Below are 20,351 nucleotides of genomic sequence, written 5' to 3'. Positions count from 1 at the left end.
ATGGTCAGCTCTAGATGATACTGCCAGAGAGTTTTCCAGAGTAACTGTATCAATTCCTCTACAGCAGGACATGATAAATGCAATGTGTTTCACATCATCATCAACACCTATATCTTAAGTTTCAGCCACTCTGAGGGGTGTGTGGTATATGTCACTGTGGTTTTATCTTACATTTCTCTGGAGACTAATGACACTCAGCATCTTTTCATGTGATCACCAACCATTTGGATATCTTCCTTTGTGACGTGCCTGTGCAAAACTCCTAACCGTTTTTCTACTGGGTCATTTGTCTTTTTCTTATTGATTTGCAAGCATTCTCTTTTTATTCTAAATATAAGTCCTTTGTCAATCACATGCACTGCCAATATCTTCACCCACTCTATGACATGCTTTTTCACTCACTTAATGATGTATTTTGATGAACAGAAGTTATTTATTTTAATGTAGTCCAAGTTACCTATTTTTTCCCTTTAATTGTAGTGCTTTCTGTATTCAGCTTAAGAAATATCAACTTCCTCAAAGCCACGAGGATATTCTATGCTATTTTCTGGAAGTGTTATTATTTTATCTCTCATGTGTAAATCTACAGTCTACTTGTAACTGATTTTGTGAATGGTATGAGGTAGGGGACAAGATCGTTTGTTTTCTGTATGCATACTCAATTACTCTATCACAATTTATTACACAGATCACTCATTCCAAGCTGCTTCACAGTGCCACAAGTGTCCTTCTATATATATGGGTCTTTGAGACTGTCTTGGTTCTTCTTGGCCATGTGCATTGCCATATAAACTTTAGAATCATCTTAATTTCTACAACGGCCTGTTAGCATTTTGATTAGGATTGCACTGAATCTATATATCAATTTGGAGAGAATTGCTATCTTTGAGATATTGGGTCGTCCAATCAATGAACATATGTATCTCTCTATATATCTTTCATTTTTCCAGGTAATGTTTGTCATTTTTTGTGTTAAGGTCTTGCATAACTTTCACTAGATTTATTCCTGGGCAGCTGTTATTTTTTGATGCTATTGTAAACATTATTTTTAAAAAATCCTAATTATTTGTTACTAGTATATAGAAGTTATATTTATTTATTTTTGGAATACTGATCTTGTGTCTACTGACCTGAGGAATTCACCTAGGAATCCTGAGAGTTTATGTGTGGCTATTTTTATTATTATTCTTTTGGTGAGGAAGATTGGTTCTGAGCCAACATCTGATGTCAATCTTCCTCTTTTTGCTTGAGGAAGATTGTCCCTGAGCTACCATCTGTGTCAAGCTTCCTCTATTTTGTGTGTGGGACACCACCATAGCACAGCTTGATGAGCGGTTTGTAGGTCTGTGCCCGGGATCCAAACCCACAAACCCCAGGCCACCGAAGCAGAGCCCATAAACTTAAGCACTATGCCACCAGGCTGGCCCTATTTTGTGTTTTCTATGTACTTAATCATGTCATCTGCAAATAATGACATTTATCATTTATAATTCTATTCTAATCCTTACACCTATTCTATCTCCTTCCTTCCTTTCTTTCTCCTTCCTTCCTTTCTTCCTCTTTCCTTCTTTTTGTCTTTTTTTATCATTGCCAGGATCAGGAATCTCAACACAATGTTGTATAGGAGTCATGATGCCAGGTGTCTCTCAGAAGGAGCAATTTAAGTTTTTCACCATTAACTATGATTTTTTTAATGATTTTTGTAAAGAAGTTCCATTTTATTCTTACTATTTTAGATACTTCTAAATCATGAATTAGTGTTGAATACTTTTTCTGCACCTATGGAGATAAAACGACTTTTCTCTTTTATTCCATTAATGGGATGAAATACATGATTATTTGTGAAATAATAGAAATTTATTTCCTGTTCATGTCATAGCCAAATGCATGTCAGCAGAGACTCAGAATCCTTTCATTTTGTGTTTCTACATCCTTTAAGTTCATAGACTATTGTCAATTTAGCCAGCACAGGGAAAGGAAGCAAGGATGGAAGATCATGGATACCACATCCTTTCCATCCTCATTCCATTGAATTCCAAAACTCAGTCACAAGTCCCCACCTAACGGCAAGGGGGGTTCTGGAAGTGTAGACATATTGTCCTCATGCCAACCTCTCTCAGTCTTCTGGTTGCATGACACTTGTTCTCTGGTAATTCTTAGGAGGAGCTCAATGGGAACTATGATGCCTGGGTTCCTGAATGTTCATAATAGTTAGTCTGTAGTTATTGCCCTTGAATATGTGTAGGACTCTGGTTCAGAATTCGTAAAACCTCTGATTCACAGTTTATTTCCTTAAATAGTTATTCAGTTGTATTCTGGCTTTGGTGTCAAAAGCATTCTGGAAATCTGATTTTATTTCCATTAAAAGTGTTTCATTGATTGAATGCTTAAGATTTTTTTTCCTTAAAAATACAATAGTTTTATTAGAATATGTTTTGGTCTGTATTTCCAGGCATTCAGTGTCCTTTCGATATGTACCTTCAAATCATCTTTTATTTCAGAAAATTTTCATTACTATTACTTTTGTTTTGTTCCATTGCTTTAGTCTTCTTCCTCAGAGATTCATATTATTAAGTGTGATAGAATTTCTTTGACTGACTTCTATATCTATCACTTTCTCTTAAATCCTTTGTACGTCTATATTTATTTCTTATTGATTTTTTAAAAGTACTCCTTTCCATTTTCCATTTCTCTTAAAGCATTATTCCTTATGTTTATCTGCTCTTGAATTCCATCTAGAATACATGTGTGCATATTTTTGGTGTAAAACAATAACAACATTTATTTTTCTTATGAATCTTTAATTCAAGAAGGGTTTGGCACAGTCAATTTTTTAAATAAGCTTTTCATATTAGAATAGGTGTAGATTTACGTAAAAGTTGGGAAGACAGCACCGAGTGATCTTATATACCCCACACCCAGTTCCCCCTATCATTAACATCTTACATTAATATAGTACATTTGCCACAATTACTGAACCAATACTGATACATTATTATCAACTAAAGTCAATATTTCATTCTGATTCCCTTACTTTTAACTATGTCTTTTTTCTGTTTTAGAATTCCATTCAGGATGCCCCATTACATTTAGCCATCACATCTCCTTACGTTCCTTTTGGCTATGACAGTTTCACTGACTTTTCTTGTTTTGGTGACCCTGACAGTTTTGAGGACTGTTCAGGTGTTTTTAAGAATGTCCCTCACTTGGGACTTGCCTGATGTTTTTCTCATTAGACTGGGGTTATGGGTTTTTGAGATGAAGATCACAGATGTAAATTGCTGTTTTCATTATATCATGTCTAATGTACACACTATCAACGTGACTTATCACTTTTGATAATGACCTTCATCACCTGGCTGAGGTAGTGTGTGTCATATTTCTCCAAGCTAAAGTTACTGCTTTCCCCTCCCCTTCTCATAGTGTATTGTACTCTTTTAAAGGAAGTCACTAAGTGAAGTCCACATTTAAGGAGGGGGGAGTTATGCTCCACGTCCTTGAGGGCAGAAAATCTACGTAAATTACTTAGAATTCTTCTGCCTTGAAGATTTATCTTCTCCCCACTTATTTAATTATTCAATCATTTATTTATTTCAGTATAGATTCATGGATATTTATTTTATACTTTGGTTATAATCCAATACTGACTTATTTATTTCGTTACTCCAATTGTTCCCACTTTGGCCATCAGGAGCACTTTCAACTTGCTCCTATATTTTCAACATATTCCCATAATTGCGGGGTTTTTTTGCAGAGGTTGGGTTTTTTTTTTTTTCTTTTGGTCTTTTTCTGAGCATTTCTTTTCTGGCACAACATATCTCATGCCCCAGTCCTAGGATCAACCCATTTCTCCAAGATGCTTTAGTTCCTTTTCTTAGAGAATGGTATTAGACACTGAGATCTTGGCGCTAGGTATGCTCATTGCTATTGCAGTGTTGTTGCTTCTAGGCGCTCTTGCTGACAGAGCAAGGAAATATTTGCTTATATACTAATCCATGTATATTCACATATCAATAAATATTTCTATGTATTTAGCCATCTAGATCAAGTGAAAGCATCTACATTAGGCTAAACATTTGTTCATACTGATGCCTCCAACTCTAATCCATTACCACATGGGTCATTATAGCTTTCTCCATTGCTGGTCTGTAACCACCCATTTCATAGTGAGAAACCTATCCTCACTATCCACCATCCACTGTGCAATTTCAATAAACGCGTATAGTGATTTCGGAATTGTTAACCCATACCCCTGTGGGATACAACTTTGTCAACTAGAGTACAGTCCTTATGTACTGTTCCGTTTGACTTTAGTCTTACCCACTCTACTCATTTCCAGATCTACTTAGGTCAGCACCTTTTCCTCCATCACCTTCAATGAGGTTGATTCATATATTCATCACAGTCTACATTCCATCTTGGGGTCCTCAAAATTCCTAAATGATTTTTTTAATTTGCATGCATTAAAGTTCACTCTTTGTGCTGTAAAATTCCATAGGTTTTGATAAATGCATACATCATGTACCCACAATGTCAGTATCATACAGCATAGTTTCACCATCCTAAGCCCCTCTTTTCCCATGCTTCACCTACTCCACTCTCCACCCCCTTCTGTTCCCTGAACCCATAGCAACTACTGATCTGGACTGTATAACTACCTTCAGCTTTGTAAGAAACTGCTAAACTGTCTTCCAAAGCGGTTGTACCATTTTGCATCACCATCAGCAATAAATGAGAGTTCCTGTTACTCTGCCTGCTCACCAGCAATTAGTAGTGTCAGTTTTTAATATTTTAGCCATTCTAATAGACATGCGGATACCAATCTCACTGTTGTTTAATTTGCATTACCCTAATGAAACATGACATTGAGAATGTTTTCATATGCTTATTTTCCATCTATCCGTCTTCTTTGGTGTATTGCCTATTCAAATTTTTTGCCTACTTCTTTCTTTTTTCGGGGTAGGGTGTTTGTTTTCTTACTACTGAGTTCTGAAAATTCTTTGTATATTTTGTATGCAAATCCTTTATCAGATATGTGTTTTGCAAAAGTTTTCTCCCAGTCTGTGGCTCGTCTTTCCATTCTCCTGATAGTGTCCTTTGTGGAGCAGTTTTTAATAAAGTTCAATTGATTAATTTTTTCTTGTATGGATCACGCTTTTGGTGTTACATCAAAAAACTCATCCCCAAACCCATGGCCATGTAGATTTTTTCTCTTATGTATTCTTCGAGAAGTTTTAGAGTTTTACATTTTGCATTTATTTCTATGATCCATTTTGAATTAAATTTTGTGTAAGATGTAAAGTTTGTGTCTAGGTTCAATTTTCTGCATATAAACATCCAATTGTCCCAGCACCATTTATTGAAAAGACTGTTGTTTCTCCATTGAATTGTCTTTGCATCTTTGTCAAAAATCAGTTGACTATTTGAATGGGTCTATTTCTGGGCTCTCTATTCTGTTCCATTAATTTATATATTTATTATTTCACCAATCCCATGTTGTCTTGATCACTGCAGCTTTATTGTAAGTTTTGAAATTGGATAGAGTAATTCTTGCAAGTTTGTTCTTCTTATTCAGTATTACATTGGCAGTATTTATTTTGAAATGACTTCATTTCTAGTTTTTAAAATTCAGATTTATCTTGTTGTTTTATAGTTTATAAGATCTTAAATTTGTGTAGCTAGTTTTGAACTATTCTATTATAGTTTTCATCTGTTTGTGAGTACTTCTTTCTTGCCTGTTTTCATTGTTTCTGTGAGGTTATTATGTTTCTTTTTTAATTTTTCTTATAAAAAATACTTTGTATGAGCTTCATTCATAATCCTTTGGGCTGCTTATTTCTTAAGTGAAAGAAACTTCCTGTAGTTTTATGAAGGAGGGGTGGGAAATGATAGCTTTTTAGCTTCAAGAGTCTAGAGCTCATTCTTGGTTTTTGTTTTTTTTTTTTTGCAAACTAATGAAAAACATGCCCTTGTATTTTCTAAGGTCTGACTCTTCTGGTGATTTCTAATACTTTCATCAAGAATTCTCTTTTCATTTCTACTATTGTTCCTATTCTGATCACTACTCCCTGAAGTTTCTATTAATGCTAGGCCTTCCTTTGAAAAAGAGCCTTGTTTTTGTTGGTTTGAAGAGTTTATAGGGCCCAGAATACTCCCAGTACTAGAGGTCATTATCATTCCTTTGTACTTACCGTGAATTAGATCTAATCAAACTCCCTTGCATTTTTGGCAGCTATTTTCAGGTTGACCACTGTATTTTCCTATGAGTACTAACTGGTAATTTAAGTGATCTCCTGTTCTCAGGGCCTTAAGAATTTCAGTTGCTCTCCCTCTGCTTTCTCCCACACAGATGAGATGACACAATAGTCTTGTAACCACTAGCTGTTTCCCCCCCACCTACTTATAGGGGAAGTGGGGGTTCACTGGAATAGTTTGTCAATTAGTTTTATTGTAGATGTTTTCTGTGTGTCTTTGGTTTTGCCATCCTAATTGTTTAGCATGTTTTCATTTGGGAGGTGGGTCTTTCAAATATTAAACCAACCTTGCCTTCCTCAAATAAGCCAAACTTATTGTTAATATATCCTTTTCATGTATCACTGAATTCATTTTGCTAATATTTTGTTAGGAAATTTGTATAAATATTCATGAAATATTTTGGTTTATATTTTTCTCTTGAAATGCCTTTGGTTTATTTTTTTTCTTGAAATATCTTTGGGTTTTGCTATAAAGATTATTCTGTCCAAAAGATAAACGTCCACTCTTTTTATAGAATGATTTTGTGTTAAATTGATATTCTTTATTCCTTAAAACTTTGGTAGAATTTACCAGTGAAGCCATCTGAGCTTAGATTGTTCTTGGTGGAATGTTTTAATTAAAGATTTAATTTCTTTAATGGGTAAAGAACTACACTGATTTTCTATCCCTTCTTGTTTCAGTTTTCCATTTCACTTAATTTTTAAAATAATTGAAATAAAGTTGTTCAAAGCTTCTCTGATTATCATTTTAATCTTTGTAAAATCCATAGTTATGTGCCCCTTTTTATCCTTCCTATAAGTACTTTGGTCTTCTATCTTTCCTATTTTCTGATCAGTACTGCCAGTTTTTATAATTTTATTGTTTCAAGAATGAAAGTTTGGCTTTTTGGAGTTTTTCTATCATGTATATACTTCTATTTTACATACTTTTGGTCTTACTGATTTCCTTTCTTCTGCTTTGTTGTTCTTTCTCTAGTTTCTTATAATAGATGCTTTAATCAAGATTTTAGCCTTATTTTATTTTAAATCTGTACTATGCATAATATATATCATAAATTGAATAATATAGCTTAAAGGCTATACATTTTCCTCTCACCATGGCTTTGGCTGCAATCTACACATTGTGTTTATCAATAGTCAGAAGAATATATTTTCCAATTTTCACTGTGATATGCTCTTTGACTCAGAGGTTATTTAGAAGAATATTACTCAATTTTCAAATATTTTGGCATTTTCTACTTATTGTTTTCTTATTGACTTCTTGAATAATTTCTGTTGTGGTCAGAGAAAATACTCCATATGTTTTCAATCCTTTGATTTTTGTTGAAACCTACTTCTACACCAGTATTTGATAAAAGTTCCATGTGCACTTGAAAAGAATGTTTATTCTACAGTTGTTGGTTGCACTTTTCTCTACATATCAACTAGGTCAGGTTTGCAAACTTTGTCATTAAAATATCCTGTATTGTTACTAATAATTGTGTCTGCTTGTTCTATCAATTATAAGAACCACATCTTAACTATGGTTATGAACTGGTCTATTTATCCTTTTAGTTCTGTTAATATTTGCTTTATGTATTTTCAGGCTATGTTTTTAGACACACACAAACAGAGATTTGCTGTATCTCTCTGGTGTATTTACTCCTTTATCATTATGAAAAAGCCCTCTTTGTCTCCAATAATATTACTTATCTTAAAGTCTATTTTATCTATTATTAATAGAGCTACACTAACCTTCTTTTGGTTAGTGCTTTCATGGTATCATTTTCTATCCTTTTACTTTCAACTTTTCTCTAACCTTATGTTTAATGTTTGTCTTTTATAAGCAGCATATAATTGTTTTTTTTTAATCCACTCTGACAATCTATATCTTTTAATTGGGGGATTACCATTTACATACGAAATAATTACTTTACATTTGTGTTAAAGTGCATCATCTTACTTTTTGTTTTCTCTTTGTCTCATTTGTTCTGTTCCTATTTATTTTCTTTTATCTGTTATTTGAATTAATTACATTTTTTTTGTATTATTGTAAGTCCTTTATCCCTCTGTTAGGTTATTATATTTTTTAAAATATTGTTTTTAGAGGTTATTGTACAGATTACAACATGCATCCTTGATTTAATAAGGCAATAAACATTACCACTATTATCACTTCCTGGATAATTCAAAGATCTTAGAACATTTAAATTCCATTACCTCTCCCAATTTTTCTTCTATTGTTTCTATTCAAGCTTCTTTTAATCTAGAACAGTCAACTTCCAGCTCTTTCACGACACTGACTTTTTGAAGAGACCAGGGCAGTTATCTTGTCAAATTTCTTACCTACAGAATTTGTTTGTTTCCTCTTGGTTTCATTTAACTTGTTCCTCTATCCTGTTCACTTCCCCAAAACCAGAAGTGAGATCTAGCTAAATCAGATTTAGCGTAAACATATTTAGCAATAATACTTCATAGGCAATGCTTTGAATTTTATATTTTGTCACATCAGGGACATGATAATTCTAACCTCATAATATTGTTGTATGGATTAAATGAGATGGCATATGTCAAGTGTCTAAGCTGTTATCGGATGCGTAATAGGGAAAGAGCAGAGTTTCTCAACCTCAGCACTATTAACATTTCGGACTGGATAATTCTTTGTTGTGGCAGTTTCCCTGTGCATTGTAGTTTATCAGCATTCTTGACCTCTACCCATTACATGCCAGTAGCATCCTACAGTTGTGACAACCAAATGTGTCTCTGGACATTGCCAAGTATCCTATGGGGGAGAAAAATGGTCCCAGCGCAGAACCACTAGTATAGAACAAAAAACTCAACTATCTGACAAACATTCCATAAGCACTTACTATCACACCTTTGTGCAAGGCTTTGAGAAAGACAGCTAAATGGAACATGATTGCTGATCTCAACATACCCATGGTTTTGGGGAGAGACAATCAAGCAAATAGGGAATTAAAATACGATATGATAAGTGCTGTGATGGGGACAGTCATGTGTTGTTGTGAGAGGAGGGGCACCTAACCCAGTCCGCAGCAGAGGTCCCTTCATGCAGAAAGAGAGAATTCTGAGTTGAGACCTGAAGGACAGAATTCTCTCCCCTTTCCATTAAGCCTTAAGAGATCAAACCAATAACGACCAATCCAAATGGAAATAAACACTTCAGAAATGAATTATCAAAATGCATATAGTTCCCAGTCTGTATTTCAGAGCACAAGAAGTCAATAAAGATTAATCTACTACCAAATATAGAGACACAGGTAAGGCAAGTCAGGAGTGAGAGGTACAGATGACACAATCAGCCATCAACTTCTTCAGTTGTTAACAGCAAATATATTCTATTTTCTCATTCTATAGTTCTCAGTCTGTGTGGGGACAGACTGGATAACCAAAACCAGATTAACACCAGTCAGGATAAGTTCACACACACACACTCCCTCTGGCTGATACTGAAAGGCCTTAAATGAAGGTGCCTATCCAGCTATGTATACTCGTCCAGCTGCCTATACCTCCACCTTCTTCCTGACCAAGTACTTCTTCAGCTCACTTGCAGTATGAGTCAGAGACTGGCTAGCTGTTCACTGAGCCTCTTTCCTTTCCCTTGGCGTACAGCTTGACTATCTTTCCCAGCCTCCCCCGCAGTTTACTGTGGGCATGTGAATGGTGCTAGGCCAAGGTATGTAAGAGTGGAAGTGACATGTATTCCTCGTCTCTCCCATGAAAAGCTCCCATGTGCAATCCTTCATGCTGTTTGCCCTTCTGCTGGCTTGATGCAGACAAACAGTGGAACCTTGGAAGCCAAGACTTAAAGATGTCAGAACCGAGGAGTGGAAGGAGCCCAGGTCCCTGAGTCTCTCCTTGGAGGAGAGAGGCCCAGCAACCAGGAACACCCTTACTGGGTTTGCTATGAATAAGAAGTAAACCTCCACTATGTTAAGCCATAAGATTTGAAGGTTTATCTAGTACAACAGTTAGCGTTACCCTCCTAATACACCGAAGTAGAGAAACAGCCAGGTTTACCCTGCAATTGTAGTTCCCTCAGTCCCCTAGACATGCATGGATTTCAGCCGTGTTCACCAAGCCACAGAAAAGTGCCTTTGGCCAGCATATTTCACTGATATTCCCCGGAGTTAAATGGGTATGTGAGAGGCGATTTGCAGGGCCATTGCTAAAGATCACACTTCATCTAATGTCTGCAGCACAGAAGTATAAAAGGACGTGGGCTTTGATGTCAGACAGATGTGGCTTTGAATCTTGGCTCCCCCCCCCGACAATTCTTTGGCTTCATCTCCCTAGGCCTCCATTTCTTCATCTGCAAAATGAGGGAAATAACACCTCACAGGAATTGTGTGGGAATAAAATAATAGATAGCATATAAAACACTGGAATAGTTCCTAGCATGTCCAAAGTACTCAACCCAACAACCATGAAATTAATGAACTGGAAATTTATTTGCCCTTCTAATCAGAAGACTAAGCAAGAGGTGGCCTTTTCACAAAGGACTGTATATTTCTCCTTCTACCGAAATGTTGAATATTTCATACAAAGGAACCAGGTTCAAAAAATACTTCTATTTTTTCCTCAGTCTAAATAAGGAGAAGAATTTAAGTTTTAAGAAACTTAAAAATAAAGGTGTAAACAGAGGCAAAATTTATTATTTTTATAACTATTTTCCCTTATAAGAAACAACTGTCATTTTTCAAACCAACAACAGTAGAACATATGCTGACCTCTGACCCAGAAGGAGAGCAATAAACGAGACAGTTCATGCAACAGAGCGGGGAGTAAGGGATTTTGCTGGGTGATTCCCCTTCCCATTCCCATGTCACCCCAGATGGAATGAATCATGGGAAAAGATGGCAGATCACAAAGCTAACACGTTGATGGTAGGTCCTCCACATTACCCACACCCATCTCTGTAGATGAGACTCGGCAACAGAATTTGTAAATATGGAAGGATCCTTCAAGGTGAGCTGGCGGGGCAGTGAGCTATGGCAGCCCCGTCCCCAGACTGCAGGAGAAGGAGGATGCGATGTCAGGTCAACCAGGACGTGGAAGGAAGTATGGAATAGAGCCGCCCACGCCCACCAGCATGACTAAGTGCTCTTGGGGACAATCCCCACTCAGAGGGCAGAAAGCAAATATCCAGATGTTCTGAGCTGCCAGATGTGATTAACTGAGGAAAGGTGAAGCTGCCCACTTAACCATCTGAACAGCCCCCTGCAGCAAAGTGACCCAAGAGTTTTCTGCCAAAGCATTAATCAACAAAACAAATGGAGGCTCCATCCATCCCCGACCCCCATCCCTTTTCCTCTCTCCCTCTGATAGAGTCAGAACCGTGGCCTATTTTTAAACCACTGGCAGTGTATTCTCTCGTGGAAATGTGTGGGCTCCCTGACACAGGCTGATGCTCACTCAGAGCAGATACAGGCACACTGAAGCCTTCGCCCACTCTCTCGTCCTTTCTCTCCCACGAGAATGGGGCAGAGGGGGTGCAGGAAGGAGAGGGCCTGAGGAGGGAGACTCTTCCTGGAGCAGGGGCAGGGGGAACTGACAGTGGTTTCCATGACACGATAACTAACTGCGGGCTTCCTTCCTCCGCAAAAGGCAAGGCTGAGGCTTCGGCGAGAACCAACCCCATGAACAGATACAAGAGAGAGCTCAAGACTGGGAAAGCAAAAAAGCAAACCCCAGATGCCAATTTTAGCATCTTTTAAAGAAAAAATGTTTATGTGGATCTCAGTGTCTCTTTAACATGCATCTAATGTGCTTTAAATGCAACAGCAAACATTTTATTAAACACTGGAGACTTTTTTTTAGCAAGGTCGCAATGAAGCCAATTTACAAAAAAAAAAAAAAAGAGAGAAAAGATTTTCCAGAAAGGAGGTTGTGCTGTACTTACAATCGCTCCAGCTGCTTCAGATCCTGGAAGGCGCCTCTCTCAATGACGCTGACCTGGTTGTCTTCCAGATGCCTAGAAGCAGAGAGGCAGGAATGGTCAAGGACAAGCGGGGGGCTCGGGGATCCTCATGCCAGGCTTCAGGCCATGCAGCCACGGTCACTCAGCCCCTCCCGACCCTCAGGGCCTCCCCAGCTGGGATCAGTCCAGTGGGACAAGATAACTCACATCCCAGCTTGGTGTCACAGTATCCAGGGTTTCGCCGCCTGCACACTTCTACCTGACAGATTGGTTTCCATGCCTCTATTTTAAGAATGTTCTCAGCAAATGTCCCCCCAAGCACTGCAGGATGTTGCACAGAAAAGGAAGAGGGAAAAGCTGCTGCTTATAAAAACCACACATATATTCAGCATCTCTTCCCTTGGAGCCCTCCTCCAAGGATTCAAAAATACTTCATTGAAAAGGGCCTTCTCTGCTCACTCTGTCTCTGGGTCACCTAGTAGAAAAGGGGAAGCTATTGTTAGACAACTGCCTGTGGCGAAGAAACTGGTCGGGTGGCAGCGACTCCCTTGCTCAGGGCCTGACTGTTCCCAACATGAGAGTGAGGGTCACAAAAGCTAGGTCTCCCCAGCCACGGGCTCTGCTGACCTCCAGACTCCTCCAAGCAGGTGATTAAAGGTTTGATTCATGCATGTGGCATAGCCTAAGAATTGAGCATACAATGAAACATTTGTTTCTGTAACTTAAAAAGAAAAAAATGGCAGCTTAAAATGGATTAGCTGAACAGCAGAGGAGGGAAGCAAGGGAGCGGGGCTGACCCTGATACCTGAACGGGATTTAGGGGGGATGTAGTTGTGATTGAAGGATGTTTCTTTGGAACGTGGAGTTTAGGAAGGGCTGTGGTTCCTCTGGATTAGGCAGGAGGAGGGGCGCCCTGAAGCATCTGAAGGGAAAGCAGAAGGAAGGAAGAGTAGCCTTGAGGAAGCTTGGCCTTCATTTCAAAATGATTCCTTCCACCAGCCAGCCCTCCACCTCTGAGACATTCTATAACCCCTACACTTCTTAGGCTAAACACTCTGGCCCTTGTGTTGATTTTCAGAAGCATCTTTCCCACTATGCCTAAGGACTAAGAGAGTAAGGACTTTTGTTCATCATCAAACTCTCAGCCCTAACACAGTTGCCTAGCACAGCAGCCACTTAATAAAGGTTTATTGAATGGACGAAAAACTAAAGAAGACTTTGGGCCACAGCACATATGGATTTTATTATCAAGGAAAAGGGAGCAGGACACATCAAGTTTCTGACTTAAACTATCCGAGTGATGGGGTATTTTGTTACGGGTCAACAATATTTTACGTTTTTGTGAATTTGTTGCAAACAATTAAAAATCAGGATATTACACACACATACACACACACACACCCCAAAAGAAACTCCTTTTGGAAAATTAGCTGTCCCATTACCAAATATCGACCATTGTCCAGAACTGAGAATGGGCCAGGCAGGGCACACGGGCTCCCAGTTTGTCACAGTCCTCATCCACTCTGATTCACACAGTTATGTCACTTTTGGGTGCTGTAAGGTGGCCTCTTAGAGGCTCCTCACTTAACATATATGGACACCATGGAACAGAGAGGTCAAGAGCTTTATCCAAGGAGAAATTATTTGCATAGAGTCACACATCTAGCGAGGGTGCACTCTCTAACTCACAGTCTGGGCTGCAAGCCAGATTTGGTTTAGAACCCTTTTCCTGCTTGCTTACTAGCTAATGGTGTAATGTAGGGCTATCTACTCAACCTCTCTGAGACTCAGTTTCCTCATTTGTAAGACAGAAGAAATAAAACATCTCATAAGTCCTTGTGAGAATAAAAATTCAACAAAGTATGTAAATTATCTAGCCCAGGATCTGGAGTACAATTAGAGGCTCAATACATGTTCTTTTCCTTCCTTTCTCTTCCTTTTCCATCCTGCCATATGGCAGGGAGGGCCTTGGAATGCTAATAGGCTCACACGAGCATATCTTGCTAAACAGGGAACCTGTTAAATATTAGTGAGTAGTGGTTGGTTCAGTTGGGTTTTTACTATCAATCAATCCATCACTGAGCATGTTGTCATTACTTCCCAATTATAACAAGGAGCAACCCTAGGGTGGCTGAGTGTCACATCCCTTCTGGGTTTCTGAAGGAGTGGAACTCCAAGCTCCGGTGATGAATCTCTCGGTTCTGTACTAATTAATCTAACACTAGTAGGTTCTTTCGGAAAGGGGAGCAGAAGAAATGCAAATACATCTGTATTAGACATCTGCCCCTCTTCCACTGTGCTCAGGCCCTGGAAGGCTAACTTTTATCAGCTTCATCAGAAGCTTCTTTGACTCTGGCTTCCTGTTGGGTTCAACCAATGGGAGTCACCAGCAGGAGATCAGAGGGTGGAAGGAGAGCGAGCAAGGTTGGAGGCTTCCTCCCTGCCAGGTCACTTCCGGTTGACTACATCCCTCTGCCTAGGACCACAGGTCCTGCAGGTAGTTCCTACCTTTGTGGGGCTGGTGTACCCACTTCCTTCCACCACTCCTTGAGGCCCGGAGGCCTGTTATTGCTAGCTCCAGGGAACTGCACCATCCCTTCTTGGTTTCTCCGAACCTTGCCCACACCTTTGCCAATAATTCCTTATTTAGCTCTCTTCATTTGTCCTGTGTGAGTATAATCTCTTTCCTGCTGGGAGCCTGACTGATAGGGTATCTAGGGCCCCTTCCACATCTACTTCCTAAATCTATCAGAGTCCAGCCTAGCACCTGGCACTTAAAGGCTCAATAAATAATCAATATTTGATGAATAAATGAATCAATGGATGGATGAGCTGTGAACCCCCTATCCAGACTTCTAGGCTGAGATGCAATTCAGGAGCTTGTGCTAAAGCCATTGATACCACTCATTTTACTGACCAGATACAGGAGGCCAGGGGATCCAGGAAAGGCGGGATGCCCAGAAGGGCTGTCCATGGCTTGAGTCTGTTCTGAGTTAGAGGGACACAGACTGTGTTCATTTTCAGCTCTTCTGGCATTGTGGGTTTTTTTTTTGTTTTAACACTGGATCAGAATCGGAAATCGCCCCCATGTGATGATGGCTGGGGTGGAGTTTAACTCTTTTATTAACCCCATTTGGGATAAAGCTGGTTCCCACATTGTGGGCATAGTAGAGTCCTTGCAACAGACTACTAAAAAAAGGGAAGATAATTGATACCACCAGAAGAGACCTTCTCCTACTCTCACCCTGTGGGATAAAGAATTGTTATAGGCAATTCTCGTATCTTTGAATGTACTTTATTTAGGCAAAATTGCCTTTGGATGAATCCAAAGTTCCCAATCTCCATTTTATCAGCTTTTGCCCATTCACCTGCACCATATTAACAGTTCTGCATGGAAATGGGTGGCAAGCCCAAATTATTCAGGACTATTGAGTCTTTTCTGGCTTCACTATAAATTGTAAATAAGAAACAGATACGAGGATTGTGTCAAGGTGTGATGAAAGCTTTTCAAAAACGATAGTTGTCTAGGTTACTCAGCTAAAAAGAATAGATTGAGGGAAAATATGGTTTAAATGTCTGGATATTTTATTGGTGTTAGCTAGAAAGCATTTCAGCTATCCCATCTAGCAGATTCTTTCACAGTAATAAAGGGCCACTTGAATGGGATTGTCTTTGAGCTGATAAGGAAGATAATGAAACACAGTATATTAACAGAGTCTATCCAGTGGGGGAAGGGGGAGGGTTCTGGCATTGCTTATCAAAATAAGAAGAATGTACCAATTAACTGAAAAGATAAACTGCAGTCAAAGGAATGTTGTAGACCATCCAGAGGATATTAATACGATCTTTTGTGATTATTTTAAACTTTCTATTTGCAGAGAGCAGATATGGAAATTGGAATTTTTATTAGTCTTTCTGATGCAATGGTAAGAAAATCAAAGGGTTATTTTTGACTTTGTTAGAAAATGAAGCATTAGGTGAAATTTCTGACTTGTATGAAAGGAAATCTCTCACAGATGCAGGGGGAAGAGGTGGAAAAAATAGAGAAGCTAAATGTCTGTTATTTAAGCTGACAAATGACTTGGAATCAGGGGTTTACTGCCTATATCTCTTCAATAAAAATCACCCTAAAATTGAGCCACAGAATTCCCCCACTCTTATCCCAATCTCAATTCTGATCCACACATTCTTGGTCAGGGCTGCCAGTGATTTGACAGACACGTGACTGCTTAGGGCAAAAGAAAGACTTGGCAGAGGGTGGGGTCTTCCCTCCGAGGATGGAGAGAGGGGAGTACACAGGACAATGACTGGAGAACACGTGGAGGGAGAGCATCTGCCAGCTGGAGGCCCAGCAGTCAGATCCCAGTGTCCTCACACTGGTGCTCAGGGAAACTTGGGTAAGCCCTTTGCACATCAGAGCTGTATTTACAAAATGGCTAGACAATCACGCTCTTGGTTTCCTAAGCTTTCTATAATGCAAATGAACAGCGGCGCCTGCATGGGGGTTAGAAAGCACACATTCTGGGTTCTGATTCCTCCTCCTTCCATTACCTGCTATGTGAAGTTGGGACCACTTAACCTACCTGGGCCTCTGTTTCCTCTGGGCAGACAGAGGTTAACAATAATGCCCACCTCTATGTTACCCCTATGTAATACAGAGCTTCATCTGTGGAAGTTAGCATGTACACCTTGGTCATCATCTCTCAATCAGAAAAACAATGTTACAAAGCAATACTCCACAAGTTGCAGTGAGAATAAACAAACTGTTATGAAAATGTTAAAACCATAAAATATTTTATGTGCGACAATGAGAGATGCAATGAAGGACTTCTAACAATTTGTTATGGGCTGAATTGTATCCCCTCAAAATTCATATGTTGATGTCCTAACACCCAGTCTATCAGAATGAGACTTTTTTTGGAGACAGGGTCTTTACTGAGGTAACTGAGTTAAAATGAGATCATTGAGGCGGGCCCTTATACAATATGACTGGCGTCCTTATAAAAAGGGCACATTTGGACACAGACAGACACACCTAAAGTGAAAGCAATGTGAAGAAACCCAGGGAGAAGAAAACCATCTAAAAGCCAAGGAATTCCTGAGGCTTCCAGAAGCTAGGAGAGGCCTGCACCAGAGCCTTCCCTCACACCGCTAAAAGGAACCAACCCTGCCAACACCTTGATTTTGGACTGCTGGCCTCCAGAACTGAGAGACAATAAATTTCTGTTGTTTGAGCCACCCAGTTTGTGGTACTTGGTACAGCAGCCCTATCAAACTAATATACTATTCATTCCAGATTTTACAGATGAGAAAACTGAGGCCCAAAGAGGCATGGTGATTGGCCCAAGGTCACATGAGCCATTAATTCTGAGTCAGACCAGAATCTGGTACTTCCTGTCCCTGGAATAAAGGTCACTGCATTATAAAGGGCTATTAGTAAAAAGAAGGAGGTAGCTTCAGATACCAAGACTTCGGCTGCTACTTCTAGTAAACATTTGCCTGCCAAGATTTCACGACAAAACAAACACCAAGGCAGTGACCAAATGGCCAAGATTATGCTCTAGGTCTGGAGTCACACTTATGAGTCCAAGTAAATTTCCTTCCTGAGTAAGGAAGGAAAGAGGGTCCAATTGCTCCTCTCTTGTACCTCTGAATATCTGAGACTTGTCAATGGGCAAGCACTTGGGCAGCTTCTTCCCACTCATAGACTTAGGGATAGGTACACAATATTTAACAACAAAACCTGATATTCCTTGTCCCCCTACTCCCACCCCATTCCACCAATGTCCATCTCAAATTTGGCTACCTGTCTGCACAGCTGTGGGTGTTCAGCGAGGGCTCTGACCCTGTCTGACACTCTCCCTCCCACCTCCCCTCCTCTCCATCAACGAACAAGATAAATAACTTGTGTCCTGATTGCTCTTTCAATGCACAGGCTGGAGAAGAAATTATCATCTCTATGGAAGGGAAGCATGGTTAGTCAACCTGACATTGCTGTCATCCTAGAAGCTGGGCATGTTAATTTATTCGTGTAGAGCCTTCTGTTTTCCCTTATTCGTGTAGAGCCTTCTGTTTCTCCTGTCACTGGAACTGACTTCTTCCATCGGTCTAGCCCAGCCAGCAGCATTGAGACACAGAACAAGATACCTGTGAAAACCTGGGTGCACTAATGAAGGGCTTTCTGCTGCAGAATGGTGAACTCCTGTTGCCCAGTGCTTGAGAGTGTGATGTCAGGGCAGTGGAACATTTTTACAAGGCTGAAGAGCTAAAAATGAAAATGTTGGACAGTCATGTGCTACTTACAAGACACGGAGGTTCTTGAGTCCAGCAAAGTCCATCTTGGTGATCCTGGTGATATTATTTCTGTCCAGGTCACTGCAATGGAGAGCAAATCTGGGTCAGATCTTTGAAGGTTACGCTTACGGTCCATTCAACCCAGAACTGACTTGGATTGGAGGAACATTGCTTGTCAAGGAGGAATAATATGATTAATGATATCCCCTGAGCATGCCCAACTAACCTTAAGAATCTTGTATGGAATAAATTATCCATTATGTATGTAGTAGAGCCCTGTTATATTTAGCTGCTTGGCTTCTGCTGCCCCTTCATCAGGTAACAAATTTTCCTTGGGAAGCTCCCCTCTCCCAACTCTTAGATCATGCAGTGTAAGTTGACCCCTCTTCCCAGCTCCAGTGATGGGCACCTGATCAAGCCCAGGCTTACGAGCATCTTCACTCCTTCTGACTACAGTAATGGTTTCAGGAATGAATACATGATTCAAATTCCCAATAGCTTTCTCTCCACTGTGGTCACTAATTTGCTCAGCACTGCCAGAAGCCATCTTGCTACCATGAAGAGAGAGCGTTCCAGAATCAGGATACGAGAAAAGACCGATTCCTGCTGCTATCCTATGAGTATCTGGATCCAGCCATGCCTGAAGCCAGATACCTCTGTATCTGGAGATTACATGAGGCAGTCTATCCCATCTCCCTTATATTTTGGCTTAAACCAGTTTGAGTTGAATTTTCTATCGCTTGAAACCCAAAGAACCTTGACTGACTTTGGTACCTAAGTAGGTACTTGTCGTTTTCCCAGCTAGTTTGCAAATTCCCTGAGGGCAAAGACCTTACCTCATTTAACTCCATAGCTCGACATGATAGAATGTGTGCTTGGCACAGAGCGGACAGAGCTTTGCTAATCTGATTCATTAGGTACAGACAGCTACATGGATTACTCTTGCCTCAACTTCAAGGCTTAAGCTCCTGATAATGGCCTCAAAGAGAAGAATTTGCCATGGAAGAACTGAAAATGATATGGTGGCATTAGTGTTGGGGAGAAGAGGGCACCACAGGGGTAGGAAACCAGGATTAAGGAAAAACCAGAGTCAAGAATGAACCTGTGAACAACTGTATAAATATAGTGCTCACTAAAATTATCTAAGAAGACTGGATACAAACACAAAAAAGGACCACGAATAATACGTTACAATTCTTAATATGGGGTGCTAAACAATTAATTTCTATTTACCATGCTTCCTTATGAGAAACTTTTCAGAGTTTTGGCCAAGTTGGATTTTAAACCAGGTATCTATAAACTGGCTTAGCTTTCCTCCTAAACCTTTAGGTACTAAGAGGCCATTTCCCAATGATGGATCCCCCTCCAAATGTTCACTACTTCTTTGGTGTTCCTAATCGGGTCCTAAAGTTGCCATCCTGCAGTCATGTCTCAAAGACCTGAGTTCTACAGTTGCATAAAAAGAATAGGGAAAAAAACTTTCAGATTCTAGCACTTTGTTCTCCTAATATCGGAAATAACACTGAAATAAGAATCAAGTGAGTCCTTGAGTGACCTCACCTGGGAACCATCTCCCTTCCTCAACCAGTTTTCCACTATTTAAAATAGCAATCAAGGTTGTTTCTTAACCAGCCTGTGATGGAGAGAGGCAGTATTTAGGCTTCTCAGACTACGTTGCGCACTGGTAAAGGAAGATCAAGAACTACACAGGGAAACAGAGAAGCGATGCTGATGCAAGAGTTACACACCAGCACACAGACGGAAATCTCTGAGCTCACAATCACCACAAGCATTCTTCTCACCTCCTGTCTCAGTTGGGATGGATGTTTGGGGGCCTTAACAACTGCAAATGTGACAACACAACTAAAGGTTTAACTACTGGG

The 20,351-nt window shown here is 39.7% G+C and overlaps 1 protein-coding gene across 1 annotated transcript in view; it reads right to left on the bottom strand.

The window, feature by feature from the left end:
* The window catches only part of SLIT3 (slit guidance ligand 3), a 587,661-nt gene that overhangs the window by 523,538 nt on the left and 43,772 nt on the right, over positions 1 to 20,351 (bottom strand). Inside the window, exons 2-3 of the mRNA XM_023617271.2 lie at positions 18,478 to 18,549; positions 12,157 to 12,228 (exon numbers count right to left, since the gene is read on the bottom strand). Of these exons, the coding sequence (XP_023473039.1) occupies positions 12,157 to 12,228; positions 18,478 to 18,549 (144 nt within the window). The remainder of the gene's footprint in view (positions 1 to 12,156; positions 12,229 to 18,477; positions 18,550 to 20,351) is intronic.

This window comes from Equus caballus, chromosome 14 (assembly GCF_041296265.1).
Source record: "Equus caballus isolate H_3958 breed thoroughbred chromosome 14, TB-T2T, whole genome shotgun sequence".
In the NCBI taxonomy this organism is placed as follows: Eukaryota; Metazoa; Chordata; class Mammalia; order Perissodactyla; family Equidae; genus Equus; species Equus caballus.
The sequence above is the reverse complement of the archived record's forward strand: the minus strand, read 5'-3'. Positions and strand labels throughout refer to the sequence as shown.